The 24,716-nt window shown below is 65.3% G+C and overlaps 1 protein-coding gene across 5 annotated transcripts in view; it reads left to right on the top strand.

Moving 5' to 3' along the window:
• Positions 1-24,288, top strand: part of MUC5AC (mucin 5AC, oligomeric mucus/gel-forming) — a 29,971-nt gene extending 5,683 nt beyond the window's left edge. For 2 of the 5 annotated variants that reach the window (XM_032358323.1, XM_032358322.1), the window contains 44 exons: positions 400-469; positions 547-684; positions 770-934; positions 1,182-1,276; positions 1,665-1,791; positions 1,965-2,220; positions 2,299-2,351; positions 2,677-2,777; positions 2,949-3,100; positions 3,235-3,373; positions 3,559-3,669; positions 3,760-3,939; positions 4,641-4,880; positions 5,048-5,204; positions 5,732-5,860; positions 6,058-6,220; positions 6,598-6,641; positions 6,730-6,918; positions 7,452-9,284; positions 9,525-9,586; positions 9,875-10,018; positions 10,163-11,509; positions 11,654-13,000; positions 13,145-14,319; positions 14,704-15,655; positions 15,824-16,478; positions 16,772-16,980; positions 17,358-17,532; positions 17,807-18,057; positions 18,141-18,324; positions 18,730-18,937; positions 19,227-19,405; positions 19,778-19,865; positions 19,970-20,073; positions 20,267-20,298; positions 20,711-20,882; positions 21,200-21,301; positions 21,523-21,560; positions 21,936-22,058; positions 22,146-22,244; positions 22,600-22,719; positions 22,935-22,998; positions 23,113-23,227; positions 23,617-24,288. In XM_032358323.1, coding sequence (XP_032214214.1) covers positions 400-469; positions 547-684; positions 770-934; positions 1,182-1,276; positions 1,665-1,791; positions 1,965-2,220; positions 2,299-2,351; positions 2,677-2,777; positions 2,949-3,100; positions 3,235-3,373; positions 3,559-3,669; positions 3,760-3,939; positions 4,641-4,880; positions 5,048-5,204; positions 5,732-5,860; positions 6,058-6,220; positions 6,598-6,641; positions 6,730-6,918; positions 7,452-9,284; positions 9,525-9,586; positions 9,875-10,018; positions 10,163-11,509; positions 11,654-13,000; positions 13,145-14,319; positions 14,704-15,655; positions 15,824-16,478; positions 16,772-16,980; positions 17,358-17,532; positions 17,807-18,057; positions 18,141-18,324; positions 18,730-18,937; positions 19,227-19,405; positions 19,778-19,865; positions 19,970-20,073; positions 20,267-20,298; positions 20,711-20,882; positions 21,200-21,301; positions 21,523-21,560; positions 21,936-22,058; positions 22,146-22,244; positions 22,600-22,719; positions 22,935-22,998; positions 23,113-23,227; positions 23,617-23,956 — 12,627 coding nt within the window. In that variant the 3' untranslated portion in view covers positions 23,957-24,288. Of the gene's footprint in view, positions 1-399; positions 470-546; positions 685-769; positions 935-1,181; positions 1,277-1,664; positions 1,792-1,964; positions 2,221-2,298; positions 2,352-2,676; positions 2,778-2,948; positions 3,101-3,234; positions 3,374-3,558; positions 3,670-3,759; positions 3,940-4,640; positions 4,881-5,047; positions 5,205-5,731; positions 5,861-6,057; positions 6,221-6,597; positions 6,642-6,729; positions 6,919-7,451; positions 9,361-9,524; positions 9,587-9,874; positions 10,019-10,162; positions 11,510-11,653; positions 13,001-13,144; positions 14,320-14,703; positions 15,656-15,823; positions 16,479-16,771; positions 16,981-17,357; positions 17,533-17,806; positions 18,058-18,140; positions 18,325-18,729; positions 18,938-19,226; positions 19,406-19,777; positions 19,866-19,969; positions 20,074-20,266; positions 20,299-20,710; positions 20,883-21,199; positions 21,302-21,522; positions 21,561-21,935; positions 22,059-22,145; positions 22,245-22,599; positions 22,720-22,934; positions 22,999-23,112; positions 23,228-23,616 lie in introns of all 5 variants that reach the window. The other 3 variants (XM_032358324.1, XM_032358325.1, XM_032358326.1) reach the window with 3 other exon arrangements.
• The last annotated feature ends 428 nt before the right edge of the window (positions 24,289-24,716 follow it).

Here is a 24,716-nt window from a genome sequence, read left to right as displayed (position 1 = left end):
CGGTGGGTGAGCGGGATGTGGGCTGAGGACCTTCCGGCCCACAGGCCTCTGCATGAGAGTCCCCAGACAGAACCACTCCGGGAGGGGCACCGGGGCCTCCACACCCGCCCCACCAGCCCTGGAGGGAGGGACCAGGGCTTCACTGGAGCCAACTTCCCCTGTCCTGGTTTAGTTTTATTTTTATTTTGTTTTTCCAACTTCCCTATTTCATACAATCACTTGGGTTTTTACCGGAGAGAATGCTCGGCCCTCCAGGGAAATGTGGACAGACCAGCTGAGCCTGAGGCAGAACTTGGCTCCTCCGTCAGCCCCTCCTCGTGGGAGCTTGTGGCCCTCTGGGGCAGGGGTCCCGCTGGCACGTGTCCTGGGGCCACCCTGACCTGCTCCCTGTGCTCTCAGGTCGTCACAGTCAAGGCCAGCGGGGAGGTGTTCGTGAACCAGATCTACACCCAGATGCCCGTCTCGGCAGGTAAGGACGTGGGGCCTGCCCCCTTGGAGGGTCCCGGCCCTCCCAGCCCACTGAGGCCTCGTCCCCTGTGTCCACAGCAAATGTCACGCTCTTCAGACCGTCCACCTTCTTCATCGTGGCCCAGACCAAGCTGGGCCTGCAGCTCGGGATCCAGCTGGTGCCCGTCATGCAGGTGTTCGTGAGGCTGGGGCCCGAGCTCCGCGGCCTCACCTGTGGTAAGAGGGGCTGCCCGTCCTGGGAGCCGGAGCCCACTCCCGGCAGCTGGGGCCCCCGGCGCCTCATGCCGGCCTCTCGCCGCAGGCCTGTGCGGGAACTTCAACCAGAACCAGGCCGACGACTTCCGGACCCTCAGCGGCGTGGTGGAGGGCACGGCCGCCGCCTTTGCCAACACCTGGAAGACCCAGGCCTCCTGCCCCAACGTCAAGAACAGCTTCGAGGACCCCTGCTCCCTCAGCGTGGAGAATGGTATGGGGGTCCCCGCGGCCACAGGCCCGCCCGGTTGCCGGTGACCCCAGGCCGCAACATCCACTCTGGCCTGGAGGAGGCCTTCAGGGGCCAACTCACCAACGCGTTTCCCAGTGTGGCCATGGAAACTTCTGGAAGAAGGGAGCCGTGTGTTGTGGGGGTGGTGAAGCCTGCACCGGCGTGCCTGCTGGCCACAGCAGGGGACGACTGTCCGCCTCGCTGACCGCCCTTGTTGCTCTGTCCGCAGAGAAGTACGCTCAGCGCTGGTGCTCCCGGCTGACCGACCCCCGCGGCCCCTTCGCCCAGTGCCACGCGGCCGTGAACCCGGGCACCTTCTACTCGGTAACGCAAACCCACCAGCCTCTCTGCAGCTGTCCTCGGGGCTTCTCGAGGGTCCGGCCTGGTCCTGAGGTCCAGAGCTCATCCGTGCCTCCAGCCCTGTAACCAGGCATAGGGTCGACGACCCCTGAGGGCTTGTGGCCCACCAGGCCCTGGAGTCCACATGAGAAATCAGTGGTGGCCGAGATGCTCTGGGGTCCGAGGGCCCGAAGGGCTGGCCCCTGCCGGGTCCCCGAGAGGAGGGGCCGTTGTCCTTCCAACACCCGCCTGGAGGGGGCTTGTCTGCGGAGGGCGTGGGGGCCCCAGGTGCGGGCTCGGGGAGGGTCCTAGCGGAGCCGGGGCGGCCGTGTGGGGGACGCTCACGGCGTGTGGGTGACGGCCCCGCCCCCAGAACTGCATGTTCGACACGTGTAACTGTGAGAAGAGTGAAGACTGCCTGTGCGCCGCCCTGTCCTCCTACGTGCACGCCTGCGCGGCCCGGGGCGTGCTGCTCCGTGGCTGGAGGGACGGCGTGTGCGGTGAGTGTCCCCACCCCCCAGCAGAACACGTGCTCCTGGGCCCCTGTCCCCGGGCGGGGCTTGGAGGGCTGGAGTGCCCGGCCTGGGACCCTGACGCAGGGGCAGGGGGAGGCGGGGGTGGGTGATGGCAGCTGCTCCGCCCTGACTGCCTCCTCATGCCTGGCGTCCCGCAGCAAAGCCCATGGCCACCTGCCCAAAGTCGCTGACCTACCAATACAGCATCAGCACCTGCCAGCCCACCTGCCGGGCCCGGAGCCACGAGGACATCACCTGTGGCATCAGCTTTGTCCCCGTGGATGGCTGCACCTGCCCCAACGGCACATTCCTGGACGAGGCGGGCAAGTGCGTGCCGGCCACCAGCTGTCCCTGCTACCACGAGGGTTCTGTGGTCCCCAACGGGGAGTCACTTCATGAGCGTGGAGTCATCTGGTAAGAGCCCCTCCTGGATGGGGCTGGTGGGCAGGGCGGCTAGGCCGGGGAGACCCTCTGACCACCCTCTTGTCCCAGCACCTGCACACAAGGCACGCTGACCTGCATCGGAGGCCAGGTTCCCACTCCAGGTGAGTCTGCGGGGAGGGAGGAGCGCTCGTGATCTCCAAGTTTCTGGGGTGGACGGCCAGACCCCCACGTCAGTGTGGCTGCTGGGTGTGGGGGGTTTCCCTCTTTGGCCTGATCCGCGCCCCCAGGCACGCCACGCATATGCACCATGAACACATGTACACACCGTGGACACACGCGCCCCGCACACACGCACGTGCATCCCGCTGGCCGAGCCCCAGGCTGGCGGCACAGACTCGGCTGCTGGGACACGCCATGTGCGGCCGTGACTCTCAGAGCCAGCCTGGCGGTGGGTGGTGGGACCCTGAGCGGCCTCTAACCCCGCAGTCTGCACCCCGCCCATGGTCTTCCTCGACTGTCGCAACACCACGCCGGGGGCCTCCGGGGCCGGCTGTCAGAAGAGCTGCTTCACTCTGGACATGGACTGTGTGAGTGCCCTTTACGGCCTGGAGAGACCGCGTGGGCATCGGCCCATGTGCCCTCGTGGGGTGGTCCTGGGAAGACCACTGCCTGAGGGCTCCCTGGGCTCAGTGCAGGCCGTGGTGGGGGCTCAGCGGTCGACCCCCAGCCCACTGAGCCGCGTCCCCTGCGCCCCACAGTATAGCCCCCAGTGTGAGCCTGGCTGCGTGTGTCCCGACGGGCTGGTGGCCGACGGCGAGGGCCGCTGCGTCGCTCCGACGGACTGCCCCTGCGTGCACAACGAGGCCAGCTATCTGCCCGGCCAGACCATCCGGGTGGGCTGCAACACCTGGTACGCGGTGGGGGGGCTCCCTGCCGTGGGGGGTGGGACCCCGGCCTCTAGGACTGACCACGGTCTCGCAGGGACCTGCCCCACCCCCATTCCCCACGCCCAGCTCGGGCCTGACTGGTGCCCCTTGCCCCCAGCACCTGTGAGAACAGGAAGTGGCGGTGCACAGAGGAGCCCTGCCTGGCCACCTGCGCCGTGTACAGGGATGGCCACTATGTCACCTTCGATGGGAGGCGTTACAGCTTTAGCGGGGACTGCGGGTACACGTTGCTTCAGGTACATGTCCCGGGGGCTCCCTGGTCCTCCTGTGACCCCGCGGTGCAGCTCGGGGCACCCCAGCTCCCAGCGGCAGGACAAACCCCCACCTCTCGGGGCACCCCCGCCCCCAGCGGCAGGACAACCCCCCACCTCTCGGGGCACCCCAGCCCCCAGCAGCAGGACGACCCCCCACCTCTCCCCAGGACCACTGCCGCGGCAATGACACCACTGGGACCTTCCGCGTCGTCTCTGAGAACGTCCCCTGCGGTACCACGGGCGTCACCTGCTCCAAGGCCATCAAGCTGTTCCTGGGGGTGAGCGGGCGGCCGAGTAGGGCTGGGCCCCCCTGGAGGGACGCCTGGGAAATCGAGCAGGCACAGGCCTGAGCGACCACTTCTGCGCAGAGCTTCGAGCTGAGGCTGAATGAAGGCCGCGTGGAGGTGCTCGAGAGGGGCGTGGGACAGGAGCCCCCCTACTCCATCCGCCAGATGGGCATCTACCTGGTGGTGGACACTGAGGCCGGCCTGGTGCTGCTGTGGGACAGGAAGACCAGCATCTTCCTCAAACTCAGCCCTGAGTTCAAGGTGGGCCCCCGTCGCCCCCCCGGAGGGCCCGCTCTCGCCCCAGACCGTGCGGGGCGGCAGGACAGACGGCAGAGGAGGGAGTCAGCGGGCAGGCAGGAGGCCCTCCGCTGCCTGAGCCATGTCTTGTGGCTCCCGGGACACCCTCACAAACGCGGGGCTCCTTCTCGTGTTCTGGACCCTGGAAGTCCCATCCAACTGTTCCGGGGCCCGCTTCCTCCGGGGGCTTTGAGGGAGGACCCCACCTGCCTCCTCCAGCTCCTTGGGCCCCAGGCGACCATCCAGCCTCGTGTAACTGTCCTCACTCCTGTGTGTGCCCACATGTCCTCAGGGTCACAGGCCCCGTGTCATCAGCCCACCCCCACCCAAGACACCCTCATCTCTGCTGGACGCCATCGGCAGGGGCCCTATTTCCACATGAGGCCACACTCCTGGGTCCTGAGTCAGGACCTGTGCTGGTCTTTGGGGAACACCACGTAGCCTACAGTGCTGCCTCTCCTGTTCCCTTTCCTCCAGGAGGGGCACCACCATGGCCCCGTGGGCTGAGTGGGGCCGTACATGCTGAAGGTGTACTTGGGGACCCCTCCTCCTGGGGGTGGACGTGGGCCCCAGGGGAGCGAGTGGGGTCCCAGGAGGCAGGGTAGGAGGTTCGGGCCCCTCCGGCACATGCCTGAGCCCCCCGTGCCGCCGCCCCCCGTCTGCAGGGCCGGGTCTGCGGGCTGTGCGGGAACTTCGACGACAACGCCGTCAACGACTTCACCACGCGGAGCCAGTCCGTGGTGGGCAGCGCCCTGGAGTTCGGCAACAGCTGGAAGTTCTCCCCGGCCTGCCCTGACGCCCCGGCCCCCCGGGACCCCTGCACCGCCAACCCGTACCGCAAGTCCTGGGCCCAGAAGCAGTGCAGCATCATCAACAGCGCGACCTTCGCCGCCTGCCATGCCCACGTACGTGGCCCTTCCCCGGGGACAGCAGCTGGGGGCCGCCGTTTAGACCAGCCCATGGTCAGCTGCTGCCCTGAGCTCTCGGGGACGCCACCCCAGGCTGGGACATACCACGGGCCTGGCCCCCAGGAGCCCCAGCCCCCGGATCCGAAGCCTCTTTCCCCCGCCAGGTGGAGCCCACCAAATACTACGAGGCCTGCGTGGGCGACGCGTGCGCCTGCGACTCGGGGGGCGACTGTGAGTGTTTCTGCACGGCCGTGGCCGCCTACGCGCAGGCCTGCCACGACGTGGGTGTGTGCGTGTCCTGGCGCACCCCGGACACCTGCCGTGAGTGTCCATGACACGTGGTTGGGAGGAGGGGCCGTGGGGAGGGGCAGAGGAGTGTGGGGTCAAGGCAGGTCAGCCACGGGCTGGGCGGGAGGCCATGGAAAGCAAAGTGGAATGGGGGAGTGGTGGAGGGTGTGGTCAGGGGAGACGTGGCAGAACATTCTGGAACTGAGAGCGCTTAACAGAGCCCCTACCTCCCACGCTGTCGGACACTGGCTGGACTGGGGTGTCGCTAGGGAGCTGCTCCGGCCAGAGCCCCCACCCCAACGGATGGCACCCCTGAGAAACCAGGGGACCTGCGGCTGCCTCTGACCATGGCATTCGAGGCCCCGTCTGGGAGGCACAGTGGAGGGAATGGCTTGAGAACAGCCCATGAGATGTGGGGGAAGGTCAGGGTGCAGGGGGAGCTTGCCTGGCCCGCGTGGGTCCCCGAGGCTGTCTTCCCGAGGGCAGCACTCTGCATGGGGCCGCCAGGTGGCTCGCTCCGGGTGGGAGCTGGCCCACTGAGCCTGCCCGCTGGCCCACAGCCCTGTTCTGCGACTACTACAACCCTGAGGGCCAGTGCGAGTGGCACTACCAGCCGTGCGGGGCGCCCTGCATGAGGACATGCCGGAACCCGGGCGGCCGCTGTCTGCACGACCTGCCGGGCCTGGAAGGTGAGGGCAGGGGCTGATGTCCGGGGGCTTCTGGCTGGGCTGGACGCGTCCCAGCCCCTCAGGGTGCCTTTGTGGGTACAGCTCCACGCGCCCACTGTGCCGTGCGCGAGGCCTGGGGCGGGGGGCTGAGCCCAGGCCACGGTGGGGAGGTGGTCAGGCAGGCAGTGTGGCCGGCACTCAGCCTCTCTGGACCGCAGGCTGCTACCCCAAGTGCCCGCCTGCGGCCCCCATTTTCGACGAGGACCGGATGCAGTGTGTGGCCACGTGCCCGACCCCACCCCCGCCACTGCCCTGCCGCGTCCGGGGCAAGTCATACCGGCCTGGCACGGTGGTGCCCTCCGACCAGAACTGCCACTCCTGGTGAGCCGCAAGCCCACGGGGCCTCCTCCTTCAGACTGGTGGGGGTGGTGTCACAGCCTTGAGGTCCTGAGGTCTGGCTGGGAGCCTCCCTGGTGCAGAGTGGGGGTGGGCAGCCCGACGGGTGGCGGGGGTTGGGATTGAAGCAGGAGCTGAGTCATGACGTGGAGCAGAGGCCTCGGAGAGGAAACGGCTGTCAGAAAGTCACCGGGGTGTGTGGGTGTCAGACGCCCGCCTGCATCACTCAGCGATCGGAACGGGCTCCCGGAGTGGGTGTGACCTCGGGCTCCGTGTGCCCCGGCTGGGCTGCGGGATGACCCCGGCACGGCAGGGGTGCCCTACACCCACCCCCCGGCTCACTTCCTCCCTCCCGCCACTAGCATTTGCACCGAGAACGGCGTGCAGTGTGCCTACGACTCTGAGGGTGAGCGGCGGGGGGCCTTCCTGGGGTCTGGATTCTTGGGGTGCCCACCTCCCCCCAGCCTCTGACGTGCCCGGGCTTGTCCTCACAGCCTGTGTCTGCATCTACGACGGACGGCACTTCCGACCGGGGGATGTCATCTACCACACGACGGACGGCACAGGGGGGTGCCTCTCTGCCCGCTGCTCCGCCAACGGCACCATCGAGCGGGGCGTCTCCCCCTGCAGCGCCACCAGCCCCGCCCCACCAACCACCTTCTCCTTCTCCACGTCTGCACCCGGTAAGGCAGACGCACGGGGGCACCGTGCAGGGCTGTCTCTCTCCCCGAGAAGGCAGGAGCCTGCCGTCCCTGGGAAGGGCCAGCTCAGCCCGTCTCCCTGGCAGGACTGCTGTCCTCAGGGCCACAGTCAGGACTAGGACCCCCGGCAGAGGGCGGAGGCCGGCCTCTGGGAGGAGGTGCGCGGAGTGTCAGGCACCCTGACTCCTCTCCCTCCTCTGGGGCATCCTAGAGCCTCATCGGACCTTCCCGCAGGAGGGCTGGTTCTGCTCAGGGCCTGCGGAGTGGGCTTTCCCTACCTGAGCGCCGTTCACCAGCTCATTCAACTGCTGTGGGCTGCACGTGCGCCCTGTGCCACGCGTGTCAAAGGGACTTGGTGCTCCCACTCCGCCAAGCTCCGTCGCGAGTGGAGATAGCCGCACAGATCGACATGGCGAGGCCACAGGCAGCTGGTGGGTGGGGGCAGGGACAGCGGATGAGGGGAGGTCCCGGGACCCCTCGAGACTCAGCCCTTCCGCCTTCTCTTCTGTCCTCAGTCGTGAGCTCAACACGTCCGCCCCGCACGTGCCACGACTGTGGCAAGAGCACAGTGCCCACGGGCACAACCCCCGGCACCACCGTCCAGCCCCACCAGGCCTGTGGGGAGGAGTGTCAGTGGTCGCCGTGGCTGGACATCAGCCGTCCGGGCCGAGGCACCGACAGCGGCGACTTCGACACCCTGGAGAACCTCCGCGCCCATGGGTACCAGGTTTGCACGGCGCCGAAGAAGGTGGAGTGCCAAGCTGAAGGGGCCCCCGGGGTGCCGCTCCCAGTCCTGGGGCAGCACGTGGAGTGCAGCCCGACGGTGGGCCTGACCTGCTACAACCACAAGCAGACGTCAGGGCTCTGCCACAACTACCAGATCAGGATCCTGTGCTGCTTCCCCCGGACCTGCTCCCCCTCCAGCAGTCCGGCCCAGACCACCCTTCCTGCAGCTTCAGGGAATACAGAAACGGGGCCCACACGAGAGGTTAGCGGGGTCTCATCTGTGCCGACAGAGCACAAAACATCCCCAGCCACGGTAGCTGCAACTGGCACAAGCGTTCTCTCCACAACTAGTGAAACACCTGCTCCGGGTGCTACTGCACCAGTCCAAGCGACTGCTACAACCACCCCAGGTACCCCTACACCTGCCCCGGGGACCACCACGACCCCACCAGGCACCCCTACACCTGCCCCGGGGACCACCACGACCCCACCAGGCACCCCTACACCTGCCCCGAGGACCACCACGACCCCACCAGGCACCCCTACACCTGCCCCGGGGACCACCACGACCCCACCAGGCACCCCTACACCTGCCCCGGGGACCACCACGACCCCACCAGGTACCCCTACACCTGCCCTGGAGAAAACTACTCTCTTGACTCTGACTCCGATGCCAATTTCAACAACACACGAGCCTTGTTTGAAACAGTTGTGCACATGGACCCACTGGATCGACAGCAGCTACCCTGAGCCGGGTATAAACAGTGGAGATTTTGACACTTTTCCTAATTTGAGAGCCAAAGGCTATAAATTCTGTGCAAAGCCCAACAACGTGGAGTGCAGGGCAGAGTTCTTCCCGAACGTCCCACTCGAGGAGTTGGGGCAGGACCTGATCTGTGACAAGAATGTGGGGCTGCTTTGCCTGAACAAGAATCAGCTTCCCCCAATCTGCTACAACTACGCGATCCGCATCGAGTGCTGTGAGCAGGTAGATGTGTGTACGAGCACCCCACACGCCGGCTCTTCGGAGGTCACACACCCAACCCCGAGGGACACGGAGACCCAAACACAGCGGACTCGAAACACCGGAATTCCCTCGTTGCCGACACAACGTGGCATTGCCAGCTCGGCGCCTGTGCACCTGGCAGCCAGCACCACGCCGAACACATACGGGGTATCCTCACCTGTGACTGTTACCTGCCAGCCACAGTGCACGTGGACCAAGTGGTTTGACGTGGACTTCCCGTCCCCGGGACCCCACGGAGGAGACGTGGAAAGCTTCAGCAACATCATGAGAAGGGGAGAGAAAATCTGCCGCCGGCCCGAATACATCTCGCGGCTGGAGTGCCGGGCCGAGAGCCACCCCGAGGTCAGCATCGAGAAGCTGGGCCAGGTGGTGCAGTGCGACCTCAGCAAGGGCCTGGTGTGCCGGAACCGGGACCAGGGTGGCAATGTCGGGATGTGCCTCAACTATGAGGTCCGGGTGTTGTGCTGTGAGCCCCCAGAGCACTGCACGACACACAAAACTGTCACAGTCCCTCACACCCCAAGTATGAGCCCCACCAGCCTAACTGAGACCACTGTCCACCTGGTGACTTCCCACTCAACCTCTGTGCCAACAAGCAGTCCAACCTCAGTGCCAGAGACCAGCTCGACCTCTGTGCCAACAACCAGCCCAAGACCTGTGCCAGAGACCAGTTCAACCTCTGTGCCAACCACCAGCCCAACATCAGTGCCAGAGACCAGCTCAACCTCTGTGCCAACAAGCAGCCCAACCTCGGTGCCAGAGACCAGCTCAACCTCTGTGCCAACAACCAGCCCAAGACCTGTGTCAGAAACCAGTTCAACCTCTGTGCCAACAGCCAGCCCAACCACAGTGCCAGAGACCAGCTCAACCTCTGTGCCAACAACCAGCCCAAGACCTGTGTCAGACACCAACTCAACCTCTGTGCCAACAACCAGCCCAACCATGGTGCGAGAGACTAGCTCAACCCCTGTGCCAACAAGCAGCCCAACCTTGGGGCCAGAGACCAGCTCAACCTCTGTGCCAACAACCAGCCCAAAACCTGTGTCAGAAACCAGTTCAACCTCTGTGCCAACCACCAGCCCAACATCAGTGCCAGAGACCAGCTCAACCTCTGTGCCAACAAGCAGCCCAACCTCGGTGCCAGAGACCAGCTCAACCCCTGTGCCAGCTACCAGCCCAACCTTGGTGCCAGAGACCAGCTCAACCTCTGTGCCAACAACCAGCCCAAGACCTGTGTCAGAAACCAGTTCAACCTCTGTGCCAACAACCAGCCCAACCACAGTGCCAGAGACCAGCTCAACCTCTGTGCCAACAACCAGCCCAAGACCTGTGTCAGACACCCACTCAACCTCTGTGCCAACAACCAGCCCAAGACCTGTGTCAGACACCCACTCAACCTCTGTGCCAACAACCAGCCCAACCATGGTGCGAGAGACTAGCTCAACCCCTGTGCCAACAAGCAGCCCAACCTTGGTGCCAGAGACCAGCTCAACCTCTGAGCCAACAACCAGCCCAAAACCTGTGTCAGAAACCAGTTCAACCTCTGTGCCAACCACCAGCCCAACATCAGTGCCAGAGACCAGCTCAACCTCTGTGCCAACAAGCAGCCCAACCTCGGTGCCAGAGACCAGCTCAACCCCTGTGCCAGCTACCAGCCCAACCTCGGTGCCAGAGACCAGCTCAACCTCTGTGCCAACAACCAGCCCAAGACCTGTGTCAGAAACCAGTTCAACCTCTGTGCCAACAACCAGCCCAACCTCGGTGCCAGAGACCAGCTCAACCCCTGTGCCAGCAACCAGCCCAACATCAGTGCCAGAAACAAGCTCAACCACCGTGCCAGCAAGCAGCCCAACCTCGGTGCCAACAACCAGCTCAACCACTGTGTCATGGACCAGCCCAACCTCCGTGCCACCAACCGGCACAACGTCTGCTCCTACAGCCAGCACCACTCCCGTCCACACACCTGAAGCAACCCACTCCCCTCCTGTGACTGTCACCTGCCAGCCACAGTGCACGTGGACCAAGTGGTTTGATGTGGACTTCCCGTCCCCGGGACCCCACGGAGGAGACGTGGAAAGCTTCAGCAACATCATGAGAAGGGGAGAGAAAATCTGCCGCCGGCCCGAATACATCTCGCGGCTGGAGTGCCGGGCCGAGAGCCACCCCGAGGTCAGCATCGAGAAGCTGGGCCAGGTGGTGCAGTGCGACCTCAGCAAGGGCCTGGTGTGCCGGAACCGGGACCAGGGTGGCAATGTCGGGATGTGCCTCAACTATGAGGTCCGGGTGTTGTGCTGTGAGCCCCCAGAGCACTGCACGACACACAAAACTGTCACAGTCCCTCACACCCCAAGTATGAGCCCCACCAGCCTAACTGAGACCACTGTCCACCTGGTGACTTCCCACTCAACCTCTGTGCCAACAAGCAGTCCAACCTCAGTGCCAGAGACCAGCTCGACCTCTGTGCCAACAACCAGCCCAAGACCTGTGCCAGAGACCAGCTCAACCCCTGTGCCAACAACCAGCCCAAGACCTGTGCCAGAGACCAGTTCAACCTCTGTGCCAACCACCAGCCCAACATCAGTGCCAGAGACCAGCTCAACCTCTGTGCCAACAAGCAGCCCAACCTCGGTGCCAGAGACCAGCTCAACCCCTGTGCCAGCTACCAGCCCAACCTTGGTGCCAGAGACCAGCTCAACCTCTGTGCCAACAACCAGCCCAAGACCTGTGTCAGAAACCAGTTCAACCTCTGTGCCAACAACCAGCCCAACCACAGTGCCAGAGACCAGCTCAACCTCTGTGCCAACAACCAGCCCAAGACCTGTGTCAGACACCCACTCAACCTCTGTGCCAACAACCAGCCCAAGACCTGTGTCAGACACCCACTCAACCTCTGTGCCAACAACCAGCCCAACCATGGTGCGAGAGACTAGCTCAACCCCTGTGCCAACAAGCAGCCCAACCTTGGTGCCAGAGACCAGCTCAACCTCTGAGCCAACAACCAGCCCAAAACCTGTGTCAGAAACCAGTTCAACCTCTGTGCCAACCACCAGCCCAACATCAGTGCCAGAGACCAGCTCAACCTCTGTGCCAACAAGCAGCCCAACCTCGGTGCCAGAGACCAGCTCAACCCCTGTGCCAGCTACCAGCCCAACCTCGGTGCCAGAGACCAGCTCAACCTCTGTGCCAACAACCAGCCCAAGACCTGTGTCAGAAACCAGTTCAACCTCTGTGCCAACAACCAGCCCAACCTCGGTGCCAGAGACCAGCTCAACCCCTGTGCCAGCAACCAGCCCAACATCAGTGCCAGAAACAAGCTCAACCACCGTGCCAGCAAGCAGCCCAACCTCGGTGCCAACAACCAGCTCAACCACTGTGTCATGGACCAGCCCAACCTCCGTGCCACCAACCGGCACAACGTCTGCTCCTACAGCCAGCACCACTCCCGTCCACACACCTGAAGCAACCCACTCCCCTCCTGTGACTGTCACCTGCCAGCCACAGTGCACGTGGACCAAGTGGTTTGATGTGGACTTCCCGTCCCCGGGACCCCACGGAGGAGACGTGGAAAGCTTCAGCAACATCATGAGAAGGGGAGAGAAAATCTGCCGCCGGCCCGAATACATCTCGCGGCTGGAGTGCCGGGCCGAGAGCCACCCCGAGGTCAGCATCGAGAAGCTGGGCCAGGTGGTGCAGTGCGACCTCAGCAAGGGCCTGGTGTGCCGGAACCGGGACCAGGGTGGCAATGTCGGGATGTGCCTCAACTATGAGGTCCGGGTGTTGTGCTGTGAGCCCCCAGAGCACTGCACGACACACAAAACTGTCACAGTCCCTCACACCCCAAGTATGAGCCCCACCAGCCTAACTGAGACCACTGTCCACCTGGTGACTTCCCACTCAACCTCTGTGCCAACAAGCAGTCCAACCTCAGTGCCAGAGACCAGCTCGACCTCTGTGCCAACAACCAGCCCAAGACCTGTGCCAGAGACCAGCTCAACCCCTGTGCCAACAACCAGCCCAAGACCTGTGCCAGAGACCAGTTCAACCTCTGTGCCAACCACCAGCCCAACATCAGTGCCAGAGACCAGCTCAACCTCTGTGCCAACAAGCAGCCCAACCTCGGTGCCAGAGACCAGCTCAACCCCTGTGCCAGCTACCAGCCCAACCTTGGTGCCAGAGACCAGCTCAACCTCTGTGCCAACAACCAGCCCAAGACCTGTGTCAGAAACCAGTTCAACCTCTGTGCCAACAACCAGCCCAACCACAGTGCCAGAGACCAGCTCAACCTCTGTGCCAACAACCAGCCCAAGACCTGTGTCAGACACCCACTCAACCTCTGTGCCAACAACCAGCCCAAGACCTGTGTCAGACACCCACTCAACCTCTGTGCCAACAACCAGCCCAACCATGGTGCGAGAGACTAGCTCAACCCCTGTGCCAACAAGCAGCCCAACCTTGGTGCCAGAGACCAGCTCAACCTCTGAGCCAACAACCAGCCCAAAACCTGTGTCAGAAACCAGTTCAACCTCTGTGCCAACCACCAGCCCAACATCAGTGCCAGAGACCAGCTCAACCTCTGTGCCAACAAGCAGCCCAACCTCGGTGCCAGAGACCAGCTCAACCCCTGTGCCAGCTACCAGCCCAACCTCGGTGCCAGAGACCAGCTCAACCTCTGTGCCAACAACCAGCCCAAGACCTGTGTCAGAAACCAGTTCAACCTCTGTGCCAACAACCAGCCCAACCTCGGTGCCAGAGACCAGCTCAACCCCTGTGCCAGCAACCAGCCCAACATCAGTGCCAGAAACAAGCTCAACCACCGTGCCAGCAAGCAGCCCAACCTCGGTGCCAACAACCAGCTCAACCACTGTGTCATGGACCAGCCCAACCTCCGTGCCACCAACCGGCACAACGTCTGCTCCTACAGCCAGCACCACTCCCGTCCACACACCTGAAGCAACCCACTCCCCTCCTGTGACTGTCACCTGCCAGCCACAGTGCACGTGGACCAAGTGGTTTGATGTGGACTTCCCGTCCCCGGGACCCCACGGAGGAGACGTGGAAAGCTTCAGCAACATCATGAGAAGGGGAGAGAAAATCTGCCGCCGGCCCGAATACATCTCGCGGCTGGAGTGCCGGGCCGAGAGCCACCCCGAGGTCAGCATCGAGAAGCTGGGCCAGGTGGTGCAGTGCGACCTCAGCAAGGGCCTGGTGTGCCGGAACCGGGACCAGGGAGGCAATGTCGGGATGTGCCTCAACTATGAGGTCCGGGTGTTGTGCTGTGAGCCCCCAGAGCACTGCACGACACACAAAACTGTCACAGTCCCTCACACCCCAAGCATGAACCCCACCAGCCTAACTGAGACCACTGTCCACCTGGTGACTTCCCACTCAACCTCTGTGCCAACAAGCAGTCCAACCTCAGTGCCAGAGACCAGCTCGACCTCTGTGCCAACAACCAGCCCAAGACCTGTGCCAGAGACCAGCTCAACCCCTGTGCCAACAACCAGCCCAAGACCTGTGCCAGAGACCAGTTCAACCTCTGTGCCAACCACCAGCCCAACATCAGTGCCAGAGACCAGCTCAACCCCTGTGCCAGCAACCAGCCCAACATCAGTGCCAGAGACCAGCTCAACATCTGTGCCAACAACCAGCCCAACCTCGGTGCCAGAGACCAGCACAACATCTGTGCCAACAACCAGCCCAACCTCGGTGCCAGAGACCAGCTCAACCTCTGTGCCAACAACCAGCCCAACCACGGTGCCAGAGACTAGCTCAACCCCTGTGCCAACAACCAGTCCAAGACCTGTGTCCGAAACCAGTTCAACCTCTGTGCCAACAACCAGCTCAACATCAATGCCAGAGGCCAGTTCAACCTCTGTGCCAACAACCAGCCCAAGACCTGTGTCAGAAAGCAGTTCAACCTCTGTGCCAACAACCAGCCCAACCTCAGTGCCAGAGACCAGCTCAACCTCTGTGCCAACAACCAGCCCAAGACCTGTGTTGGACACTCACTCAACCTCTGTGCCAACAACCAGCCCAACCACGGTGCCAGAGACCAGCTCAACCCCTGTGCCAACAACCAGTCCAACATCAGTGCCAGAGACCAGCTCAACCACTGTGCCAGCAAGCAGCCCAACCTCGGTGCCAACAACCAGTGCAACCACTGTGTCACGGACCAGCCCAACCTCCGTGCCACCAACCGGCACAACGTCTGCTCCTACAGCCAGCACCACTCCCGTCCACACACCTGAAGCAACCCACTCCCCTCCTGTGACTGTCACCTGCCAGCCACAGTGCACGTGGACCAAGTGGTTTGATGTGGACTTCCCGTCCCCGGGACCCCATGGAGGAGACACAGAAAGCTTCAGCAACATCATGAGAAGGGGAGAGAAAATCTGCCGCCGGCCCGAATACATCTCGCGGCTGGAGTGCCGGGCCGAGAGCCACCCCGAGGTCAGCATCGAGAAGCTGGGCCAGGTGGTGCAGTGCGACCACAGCAAGGGCCTGGTGTGCCGGAACCGGGACCAGGGAGGCAATGTCGGGATGTGCCTCAACTATGAGGTCCGGGTGTTGTGCTGTGAGCCCCCAGAGCACTGCACGACACACAAAACTGTCACAGTCCCTCACACCCCAAGTATGAGCCCCACCAGCCTAACTGAGACCACTCTCCACCTGGTGACTTCCCACTCAACCTCTGTGCCAATAAGCAGCCCAACCTCAGTGCCAGAGACCAGCTCAACCTCTGTGCCAACAACCAGCCCAAGACCTGTGTCAGAAACCAGTTCAACCTCTGTGCCAACAACCAGCCCAAGACCTGTGTCAGACACCCACTCAACCTCTGTGCCAACAACCAGCCCAACCACGGTGCCAGAGACTAGCTCAACCCCTGTGCCAACAACCAGTCCAAGACCTGTGTCCGAAACCAGTTCAACCTCTGTGCCAACAACCAGCCCAACCTCGGTGCCAGAGACTAGCTCAACCCCTGTGCCAACAACCAGTCCAAGACCTGTGTCTGAAACCAGTTCAACCTCTGTGCCAACAACCAGCCCAACCTCAGTGCCAGAGACCAGCTCAGCCTCTGTGCCAACAACCAGCCCAAGACCTGTGTCGGATACCCACTCAACCCCTGTGCCAGCAACCAGCCCAACATCAGTGCCAGAAACAAGCTCAACCACCGTGCCAGCAAGCAGCCCAACCTCGGTGCCAACAACCAGCTCAACCACTGTGTCATGGACCAGCCCAACCTCCGTGCCACCAACCGGCACAACGTCTGCTCCTACAGCCAGCACCACTCCCGTCCACACACCTGAAGCAACCCACTCCCCTCCTGTGACTGTCACCTGCCAGCCACAGTGCACGTGGACCAAGTGGTTTGATGTGGACTTCCCGTCCCCGGGACCCCACGGAGGAGACGTGGAAAGCTTCAGCAACATCATGAGAAGGGGAGAGAAAATCTGCCGCCGGCCCGAATACATCTCGCGGCTGGAGTGCCGGGCCGAGAGCCACCCCGAGGTCAGCATCGAGAAGCTGGGCCAGGTGGTGCAGTGCGACCTCAGCAAGGGCCTGGTGTGCCGGAACCGGGACCAGGGAGGCAATGTCGGGATGTGCCTCAACTATGAGGTCCGGGTGTTGTGCTGTGAGCGCCCAGAGCACTGCGGTCACACTTCAGTGACGCCAAGCTCAGCCCCTCCGGAGCATACGTCCGTGGTGTCCAGTGTGCCATGGCCGAGCTCCACGGCTCCGGCCAGCACGACATGCTTCTGCAGCGTGTCCGGCAAGCTGTATCCCGCAGGTATGTGACCCGTGCTTGTGGTGTGGTGTGTGTGCTGCCTTGTCTCCTGCTGTCTGGTCTATGAAGATGCCATTGTTATGGGAGAGGGGTGGGTTGCTTGTCACTGCCTCGGCCACCATCGTCTCTGGGTGCGACCTAGCCATCTTTGAGTATTTCTGCCGTTTACTTCTGAGTAGAAAGGCCTCATACCTTGTCTGCCCCTGGGGTGGATGCCGAGCGTGGAAGTGTCTCTGGGCTGTGGCTCTCCCCGCAGGACGGCTCCGCTCACCCCCGCCTGACCCTTTCTCTCGCAGGATCCATCATTTACCAACAGACTGACCTCGATGGCCACTGCTATTATGCCACATGCAGTCTGGACTGCCATGTGGTCCGGCAGATGGACCAGTCCTGTCCCAGCAGCGTGGCACCTCCTGCCCCGACCACCTCCCAGCCTGGCTCCTCCCCTTCGGCCCCCGTGCCCATCACTACGCAGGGGTGCCCGAATGCAGTCCCCCCAAGAATGGTAACTCCCCATCTGCCCTTCTCAGATGCTGGTGCAGGGACCCCTGGCGCCTTTCCGGGGGTGGAAAGTTAGCTGCGGGTAGGCTGAAGCCGGCTGGCTGTTGGGAAGCAGCCCGTGGTGGTCCTCCAGGGTTGCCCAAAGCGGGCGCCGCCTGGGGAGCCAGGAGTGTGTGCAAGCAGCCGGCGATGGGCGCCCGGCCGGTGGCTGCAGATGGGGCAGCCTGCGGTGGGGTGCGGGGTTGTGTCCGAGCTCCATGGGGCGTGGGGGCCTGTGGGAGAAACAGGGGGGCAGGGGTGGGGAAGGCGGGTCCCATCCCCACTTCGCGTGACTCCTGCTCCCCCCTGGGTCCAAGACTGAGCACTGTCCTTCCCCCACAGAAAGGCGAGACCTGGCCCATGCCCAACTGCTCTCAGGCCACCTGTGAGGGCCACGGGGTCATCACCGTGCATCGGCGCGAGTGCCCACGGGCGCAGCCCCCGACCTGCGCCAACGGCTTCCCCCCTGTGCAGGTGGCAGACCAGGACGGCTGCTGCCCGCGCTATCAGTGCCAGTGTGAGCAGGGAGCCCCTGGCGGGTGGGATGGGCGGGGCTTCAGGGGCGGGCGGGGCTTCGGCGGAGTGGGCGGGGCTTCGGCGGAGTGGGCGGGGCGGACGTGGGTGAGACCCTAGGAAGGACTTCCTGACAGCGAGGCAGGGCACAGAAGGCCCCGGGCCTCCACCAGGGCAGCGAGTGGAATGCTGCCCGAACCCCAGGGCCCCGTGGCCGTGTCAGGTGGGAGGAGGCCCCAGGGGACCGAGCCCCGCGTAAGGCCGGTGCGCGCCCGCAGGTGTGTGCAGCGGCTGGGGCGACCCCCACTACATCACCTTCGACGGCACCTACTACACGTTCCTGGACAACTGCACCTACGTGCTGGTGCAGCAGGTCGTGCCCGTGTACGGCCACTTCCGCGTCCTGATCGACAACTACTTGTGCGGGGCGGAGAACGGGGTGTCCTGCCCGCAGTCCATCATCGTCGAGTACCGGGGGGACCGCGTCGTGCTCACCCGCAAGCCCGTCCTCGGGGTGATGACCAATGAGGTAGGGGACCCCGGGGCGGTGCCCTGCGGACCGGGCCGGCTTGGGGACATGCCTTATTCTGCCTCGTCCTTCACCCTGTGTAGATCATCTTCAACGACAGAGTGGTCAGGCCCGGCTTCCAGAAAGATGGCGTGAGCGTGTCCCAAATCGGCATCAAGATGTACGTGACCATCCCTGAACTTGGCGTCCAGGTCATGTTCTCCGGGCTCATCTTCTCGGTGGAGGTCCCTTTCAGCAAGTTTGCTAACAACACGGAGGGGCAGTGCGGTGAGTCCCGGCCCCACCGGGCTCTGCCTGCAGCTGAGGGTGTCCGTGTGAGGGGGGTCGCACTGGGGGACACCCCTGGGGGCCGCACTGTCCGCCGGGGTGCAGGCTGCCTGAGTGGCCCCGAGCCTGCAGCCGTGTCCGCTTTCCAGCTGCACTGAGAGCACCCGGTCCACACAGCAGAGAGCCCAGCCACACACCTGAGGCTCACACCTGTCCACCCTGCAGGGGAACTGTCTGGCTTCTTGGGGGGAACAGGGAAACGCCTAGGATCAGGTCCCACAGCCAACCCGCCGAGTGCTGCCCTGAGCATCAGGACCCCACTCCCAGTTCAGTGACCCCGCGGCCCACGGGTGGGCTGCGCTCGGCGGTCCCCTGACGGCCCGACACCCGCCCCCCCAACCCTAGGCACCTGCACCAATGACAAGAAGGATGAGTGTCGCCTGCCTGGTGGGGCAGTGGCGGCCTCCTGCTCTGATATGTCCGGCCACTGGAAGGTGACGACACCGCAGCAGCCGTCATGCCGCGGGCCCTCCCCGACGCCCGCCGCAGCCAGGCCCGCGCCCTCCCCAGCCCCATGCTTCTCGTCGCCAATCTGCCGGCTGATTTTGAGCAAGTGAGATTTGGGGAGGGCCCAGGGAGGGCAGCCCCCCAACCTCACCCTCGGGGTGGGCAGGACGCGTGGGCCTGTGGCGGCTCCCGAGGGAGCAGGGTGTTGGAGCGGGAGGGCGGCAGAGAGCCGCGGCTCACTGCTGGGACCCTGGGTGCGGGGGTGGCTGAGTGGGTCGGCTCCTTCTGTCTGGCTGTGGGTCTGGGCCCACGTGCTGTGGTGGGCCGTCCTGCTCGGGGCACGCAGGCCGCGGGCAGAGCCCGAGCTGCCCCCAACCCTGCGCTGCTGGCCTTAGGGTCTTCGAGCCGTGCCATGCGGTGATACCCCCGCTGACATTCTACCAAGGCTGCGTCTTCGACCACTGCCACGTGACCGTCTCCGACGTGGTGTGCTCTGGCCTGGAGCTGTACGCGTCCCTCTGTGCCTCCCGTGGCGTGTGCATCGACTGGAGAAGCCACACCAACCACACGTGCCGTGAGTGCCCACCCGGTCCCGGCGAGCGGTAGCCGCCGGCATGCGGCCAGGGCACGCGGCCAGGGCACAGACGCGCCAGGCGGGCCAGTAGCTGCAGGACTTCCTGGGCCGGGGGAGGGGAGGGGAGGGGCAGGAGGGAGGTGGAGGGGTAGACAGGCCGCAGGGCTGAGTGTACTCAGCTCCGGGAGAGAAGGGAGGAGCACCCCCATAAGGTGCCCGGGGCCTGGAGTGCGGGGCTGGGGGTGGGGCCGAGGGGCCAGCTTCCAGCTGCAGGACAGTGTCCGGCCCTCAGCACGTGCCTGGGGACAGGGCCTGGGAGTTTGCTCTGAGCAGATGCCCTTGGCCTCAGCTGTGGCCTCTCCCTGCACACAGCGTTTGCCTGCCCTGCCGACAAGGTGTACCAGCCGTGCGGCCCGTCCAAGCTCTCCTACTGCTACGGGAGGGACAACGCCAGCCTCATGTACGCACCAGTGTCTCCCTCTGGACCTACCCCGGGGCCCCCAGGCTGGCCTTCTCCTAGCTTGGAGGGCACAGGATAGGCCAGCCCCTCTGCTGTCCCCACAGGGCCTTACAGGATGCCGGCCCCATCACGGAAGGCTGCTTCTGTCCAGAGGGCTTGATGCCTTTCAGCACGAGCTCCGAAGTCTGCGTGCCCACAGATTGCCACAGTATGTTGCCACGGGTGGGGCTGGGGGCCGGCAGGTGCGCCAGCACCAGCTGCCCCCTCGGATCTGGGCTTCCCAGCCAGATGCTGGGGCTTTCTGTCGTGGCCTGGGACTGCCTGGGCCGCCACTATGAGTCCAGTCCCTGAAAGGCTGGGGGCTGCCACTGCCTACCTGTGGCCTCTCTCTTTCCCTCCAGGGTGCCTGGGGCCCCACGGGGAGCCTGTGGAGGTGAGTGTGGCCAGCTGGCGTGGGGGTAGGGCATCCGCTTAGTGCCAGAGCCTCAGACGAGGAGCACAGAGGGGGCTCTAGCTGGATGTGGGGGCGTCCGTACGGGGAGTGCCTGCTCCTGGGGTGGTCCTGCTCCTACGTCCGCTGGGGTCCCTTCCTGCTCCCCTCAGATGCAGGGAGCTAGAGGTGGTCACCCACCTGGCATCCGCCCACCCCATCTCCCACCCCTGAAGCCACTTCCCCCGGTTCCCTCAGTTTCCTCCGGTTCCCCCTGTTCCTCCAGGGTCCCCCAGGGTCCCCCTCTGGCCCTCAGCTGTGGGCTCCCGCACCCCTGTGGTCTGGCTGCTGTTGTGCCCAGACAGGCCAGGGGCCAGCCCCACAGCCCTGGGCTTACACACGTCTCGTCCTGCAGCCCGGCCACACTGTCAGCGTGGGATGCCGGCAGTGCACCTGTGAGAACGGCACATGGACCCTGAGCTGCCGGCCGCAGCCCTGCCCCCTGCCCCCAGCCTGCCCCGCGCCCGGCTTGGTACCTGTGCCTGCGGCCCCCCAGACCGACCAGTGCTGTCCCCAGTACAACTGCGGTGAGCCCGGCCTGATGCCCAGAAGCCCTCGGCTGAGTGCCAGGGGGCACAACCAAGGGGGACCACACACTTCCGCCCCCCACTAAGGCCTCCGCCGGTGACCCCCCAAAAGACAAGCTCTGGGGAGGGTGGGTATGCCAGGAGGACGGGGGCTCCTCTGCCCGGGCTGGCCCAGAGTGGCCTGTGCCCCTTGGAGAGCCTACCCTCTGGGTGCTGGGCCCCGCTGGAGACCCCTGGGTGCAGCACTGGGCTGGGTGGGGGCGGGCGCATGCAGAGCGAGAGCCGGGCCCTGAGGGCCGTCTTCCCGTCCGCCGCAGCCTGTGACACCAGCTACTGCCCCAAGCCCGTGGCCTGTCCCGAGGGCTCCCACCCCATCCTGACCTACGAGGAGGGAGCCTGCTGCCCCCACCAGAACTGCAGTGAGTGCCAGCGACCTCCTGGCGGGCCGGGCGCTGTGGAGGGGCAAACGCACTGGGGGTTCTCTGTGGCTGGGGGGGCGCGGCTGGGGCATCGCTGCCCGGGGCCCGGGGGCCAGCCACCGGGTGACGCTTATGGCCACCGCTGTTCTGCGGGCTGGGGCGTGGTGGGCCGGGCGGAGGGGCGAGGCCGGTCTGTGAGCCCGTGTGTCCCCCTTGCACAGGCTGGAACGTCTGCAGTGTCAACGGCACCTTGTTCCAGGTAAGAGGGTCAGGACCCCGGGGGCATTCGTGAGCCCTCCGGGGACCACAGCCCACAGCCCAGTGTAGCCGAGGCTCCAGGTCGGCCGCCGGCTGGGGCGCTCCTCCGCATCGGCAGGGTGGGCAAGGCCAGCATCCCTCCCTGCCCTCCCGAATGTGATGAGGGCCCCCAACATCAGTGCCCCCGACTGGGCCCTCCCAAGCCTGCGACGTCCCGGGCACCCTGGTCTCCAAGGTGAGGGCTCCGGGGGGCCCCGCCCCCTGCCAGGAGGCGGCACTTAGGGGCACCTGGAGGGCCCGGGCTGCCTAGCGGGGGCCAGGCCCAGAGGGGTACGTTCTGGAAGCTCACCGGCCTCGGCCGCCTGACTCTCCCCAGCCCGGCTCCGTGGTCTCCTCCAGCCTGTGTGAGACGTGCCGGTGCGAGGCGCCCGGCAGCCCCCATTCAGACACGGCGGTGATCAGCTGTGAGACTCAGATTTGCAACACCCGCTGTCCCGAGGTGAGTGGCTGCGGTGGTTGCCCCACACTGCCGCCGGGACCGCTGGGGGTTGGGGGTGCTCAGGCCACACGCCCGCCGTCCCCGCAGGGCTTCGAGTACCGGGAGCAGAGCGGGCGGTGCTGTGGCGGGTGCGTGCAGCAAGCCTGCGTCCTCAACGCCACGGACGGCTCCCCCCATCTCTTCTACGTGAGTTGCAGCTGCTGGGCCTGGCTGGGGGGCCCGGCGGGGGGTTCCGGGGCCACGGAGTGAGTCCTGGGGGAGGGTTGAAGCCACCCTGCCCTGCCCAGGAGCTCTGGGGAAGCCGGGGCGGGGCCAGGTCCCACCCCTGCCTGGACGGGGGAGCTGTGAGGTCCCCAGTGGCCGCAGGGGCGGGAGTGCAGGGCGGGAGTGCGGAACCAGCCGCCCCGGCACACGGGGGCCCCTGGGGAGCCGTCATCGCCAGGCAGGTGCCCGGCCGAGACCGGGAGGACCCCGGAGGCCCACGGGCTGGCGGCCGACACACACCTGTCCTCTCACCGTGCTGGCCGGCTCCTCCTTGCAGCCGGGCCAGTCCTGGCCAGACCCCACGAACCCCTGCGTGACCCACGAGTGTGAGAAGCACCCGGATGGGCTTGTGGTGGTGACCAGGAAGAAGGCGTGTCCCCCGCTCAGCTGTCCTGCGGTGAGCTCCGGGAGCCCATGGCCCCGCCTGGCCCACTGTGGGTTATGGGAGGCCACGGCCAGGGTCACCCGGGGGTGGGGGTGGGGAGCCACGGTTGGCCCTGTGCAGTGGCCGCAGGGGTGCCACTCACCTCTGTGGGGCACCGTCCCCTCCTGTCCATTCCTCCACTCCTGGGCTAGCGGCTGGCCCTCAAGGAAGCCCTCTTGTTGGCACAGGACCAGGCCAGGCTGAGCAAGGACGGCTGCTGTCTGTCCTGTCCTCCACCGCAGCCCCAGAACAGTGAGTGGGCACGTCCACGGGGGGGTGGGCCATCCTGCCCGTCTGGGGGGCCCGGGGGGCCCAGAGGTCCCGGCCAGGCCTGAGCCTTCGCCCGGCCTTTTGTGTCACCCCCAGGGTCAGCCTGCGCCCTGTTCCACGAGCGCCAAGTCCTCCACCAGCAGGGCTGTAGGTCTCCCCGGCCCGTGCGCCTCGCCTTCTGCCGTGGCAGCTGTGGCGACAGTGTCTCTGTGTACGTGAGCCCCTCCCCTGGCCCGCAGGGGTCACAGAGCCGTCAGGGGCACAGGGGGTGGCGATGAAGGGCAGGGGAGGGGGGGAGGGAGCGCTGGGAGCCGCGGGGGCTCTGGGGTGGGCTGAGCCGCTGGTCCTGGGCGTTCGGAGGCCACGGCCTGCGCCCTGGCAGGAAGCAGGCTGTTCCGAGACCACAGACTTGAGGGCCCCACCGGCGGCGTGGCAGGGTTCGCCGTGGCACGTTGGCGGCCTGGTTGGCTGCGGAGTGTTCACACCTGGCCACGGGCGCGGGAGTGTGCGTGGCGATCACACGCTGGCCAGAGGGCCTCAAGGAGGGGTGGTGGCGACACGGGGTGGGGGCCTGGGTCTGACGCGGCCGCCCGCCCACAGCTACTCCCAGGAGGCCAACACGCTGCGGCACAGCTGCGAGTGCTGCCAGGAGCGGCGCGTCTCCCTGAGAAATGTGACCCTGCGCTGTCCCGACGGCTCCCACCGGGCCTTCAGCTACCCCCAGGTGGAGGAGTGTGGCTGCGTGCGGCAGCGCTGCGGCTCCCACGGCGCCCTGGGCCACGGGGCAGACTCGGGGCCTGTGCAGAGCGACGAGGAGCAAAGCCAGGAGGTGGGGGGCACAGGCTGGAGGAGGGGCTCCAGGGCCACGGGCCCCACCAGTGGACTGACCAGCCCTCGTTCTCGGGGCTCCCGGCCACCCCCCTCCGGGATACACCGATAAGGGCATCCTGGCCCCTACAGCTTCGGCTCCAGGGACCCGAGCGCTGGCCCGGGGGCCCGAGGCCATGATGCCCTGCCCACCCACCTTGTTCCTCTTGGGGGTCCAGCGGGCCCTCGGTGTGCGGTGGCCCCGACCAGCCCTCAGGCCACTCTGGCCGTGGGTCCAGCGTGCGTTCCCAGGACTTGTGCATCGCGTGGGGGTCTAACAGGGATGGGCACTTGGACTCGTTGGGCCGGTCCGTCCACCAGGAGGCGCAGCCTTGCTCCTCCCTTGGCCCCGGGCTTCAGGAAATGACCGTCTGGTTCATAAATACACTTGGAGCATTTTGCAAACTGTGGACTCTGTGTGGTTTTTAAGCTGATCTGTGAAATCCAGAGACGGGGTGGGGACAGGCTGCGTGCCAGGGGCTCACACCACACCCTCGGCCGGCCCCAGTCGGGGCACACTGGGGAGGTCCACCCAGGGGCGTCTGCTGCCTCCAGGGGCTGGGGGACGACACCCATCCTTTCACAGAATCGAGGGAGGGAGGGAGTCCTGTGTGGCCCTGCCTATCCCCCAGCTGGACACACTGGACACCAGTAGGCTTTGCATGGCGAAGGAACTTTCTAGAAGAGGGCTCTATCTTTTCCCCACAAGGCATCAGACCCCCTCATCACACACTTGCTGGGTTTGGGGTGTGTGTGAGTGTGTGTGCGGGTGTGTGCGTGTGTGTGCGTGCACAAAAGCCACCAGCATCCAAGCCCTTGCCCCTCCCACGTCC

The sequence above is a fragment of the Mustela erminea genome, chromosome 9 (genome assembly GCF_009829155.1).
Source record: "Mustela erminea isolate mMusErm1 chromosome 9, mMusErm1.Pri, whole genome shotgun sequence".
Lineage (NCBI taxonomy): Eukaryota > Metazoa > Chordata > Mammalia > Carnivora > Mustelidae > Mustela > Mustela erminea.
This window is presented reverse-complemented; position numbering and strand designations above follow the sequence as displayed.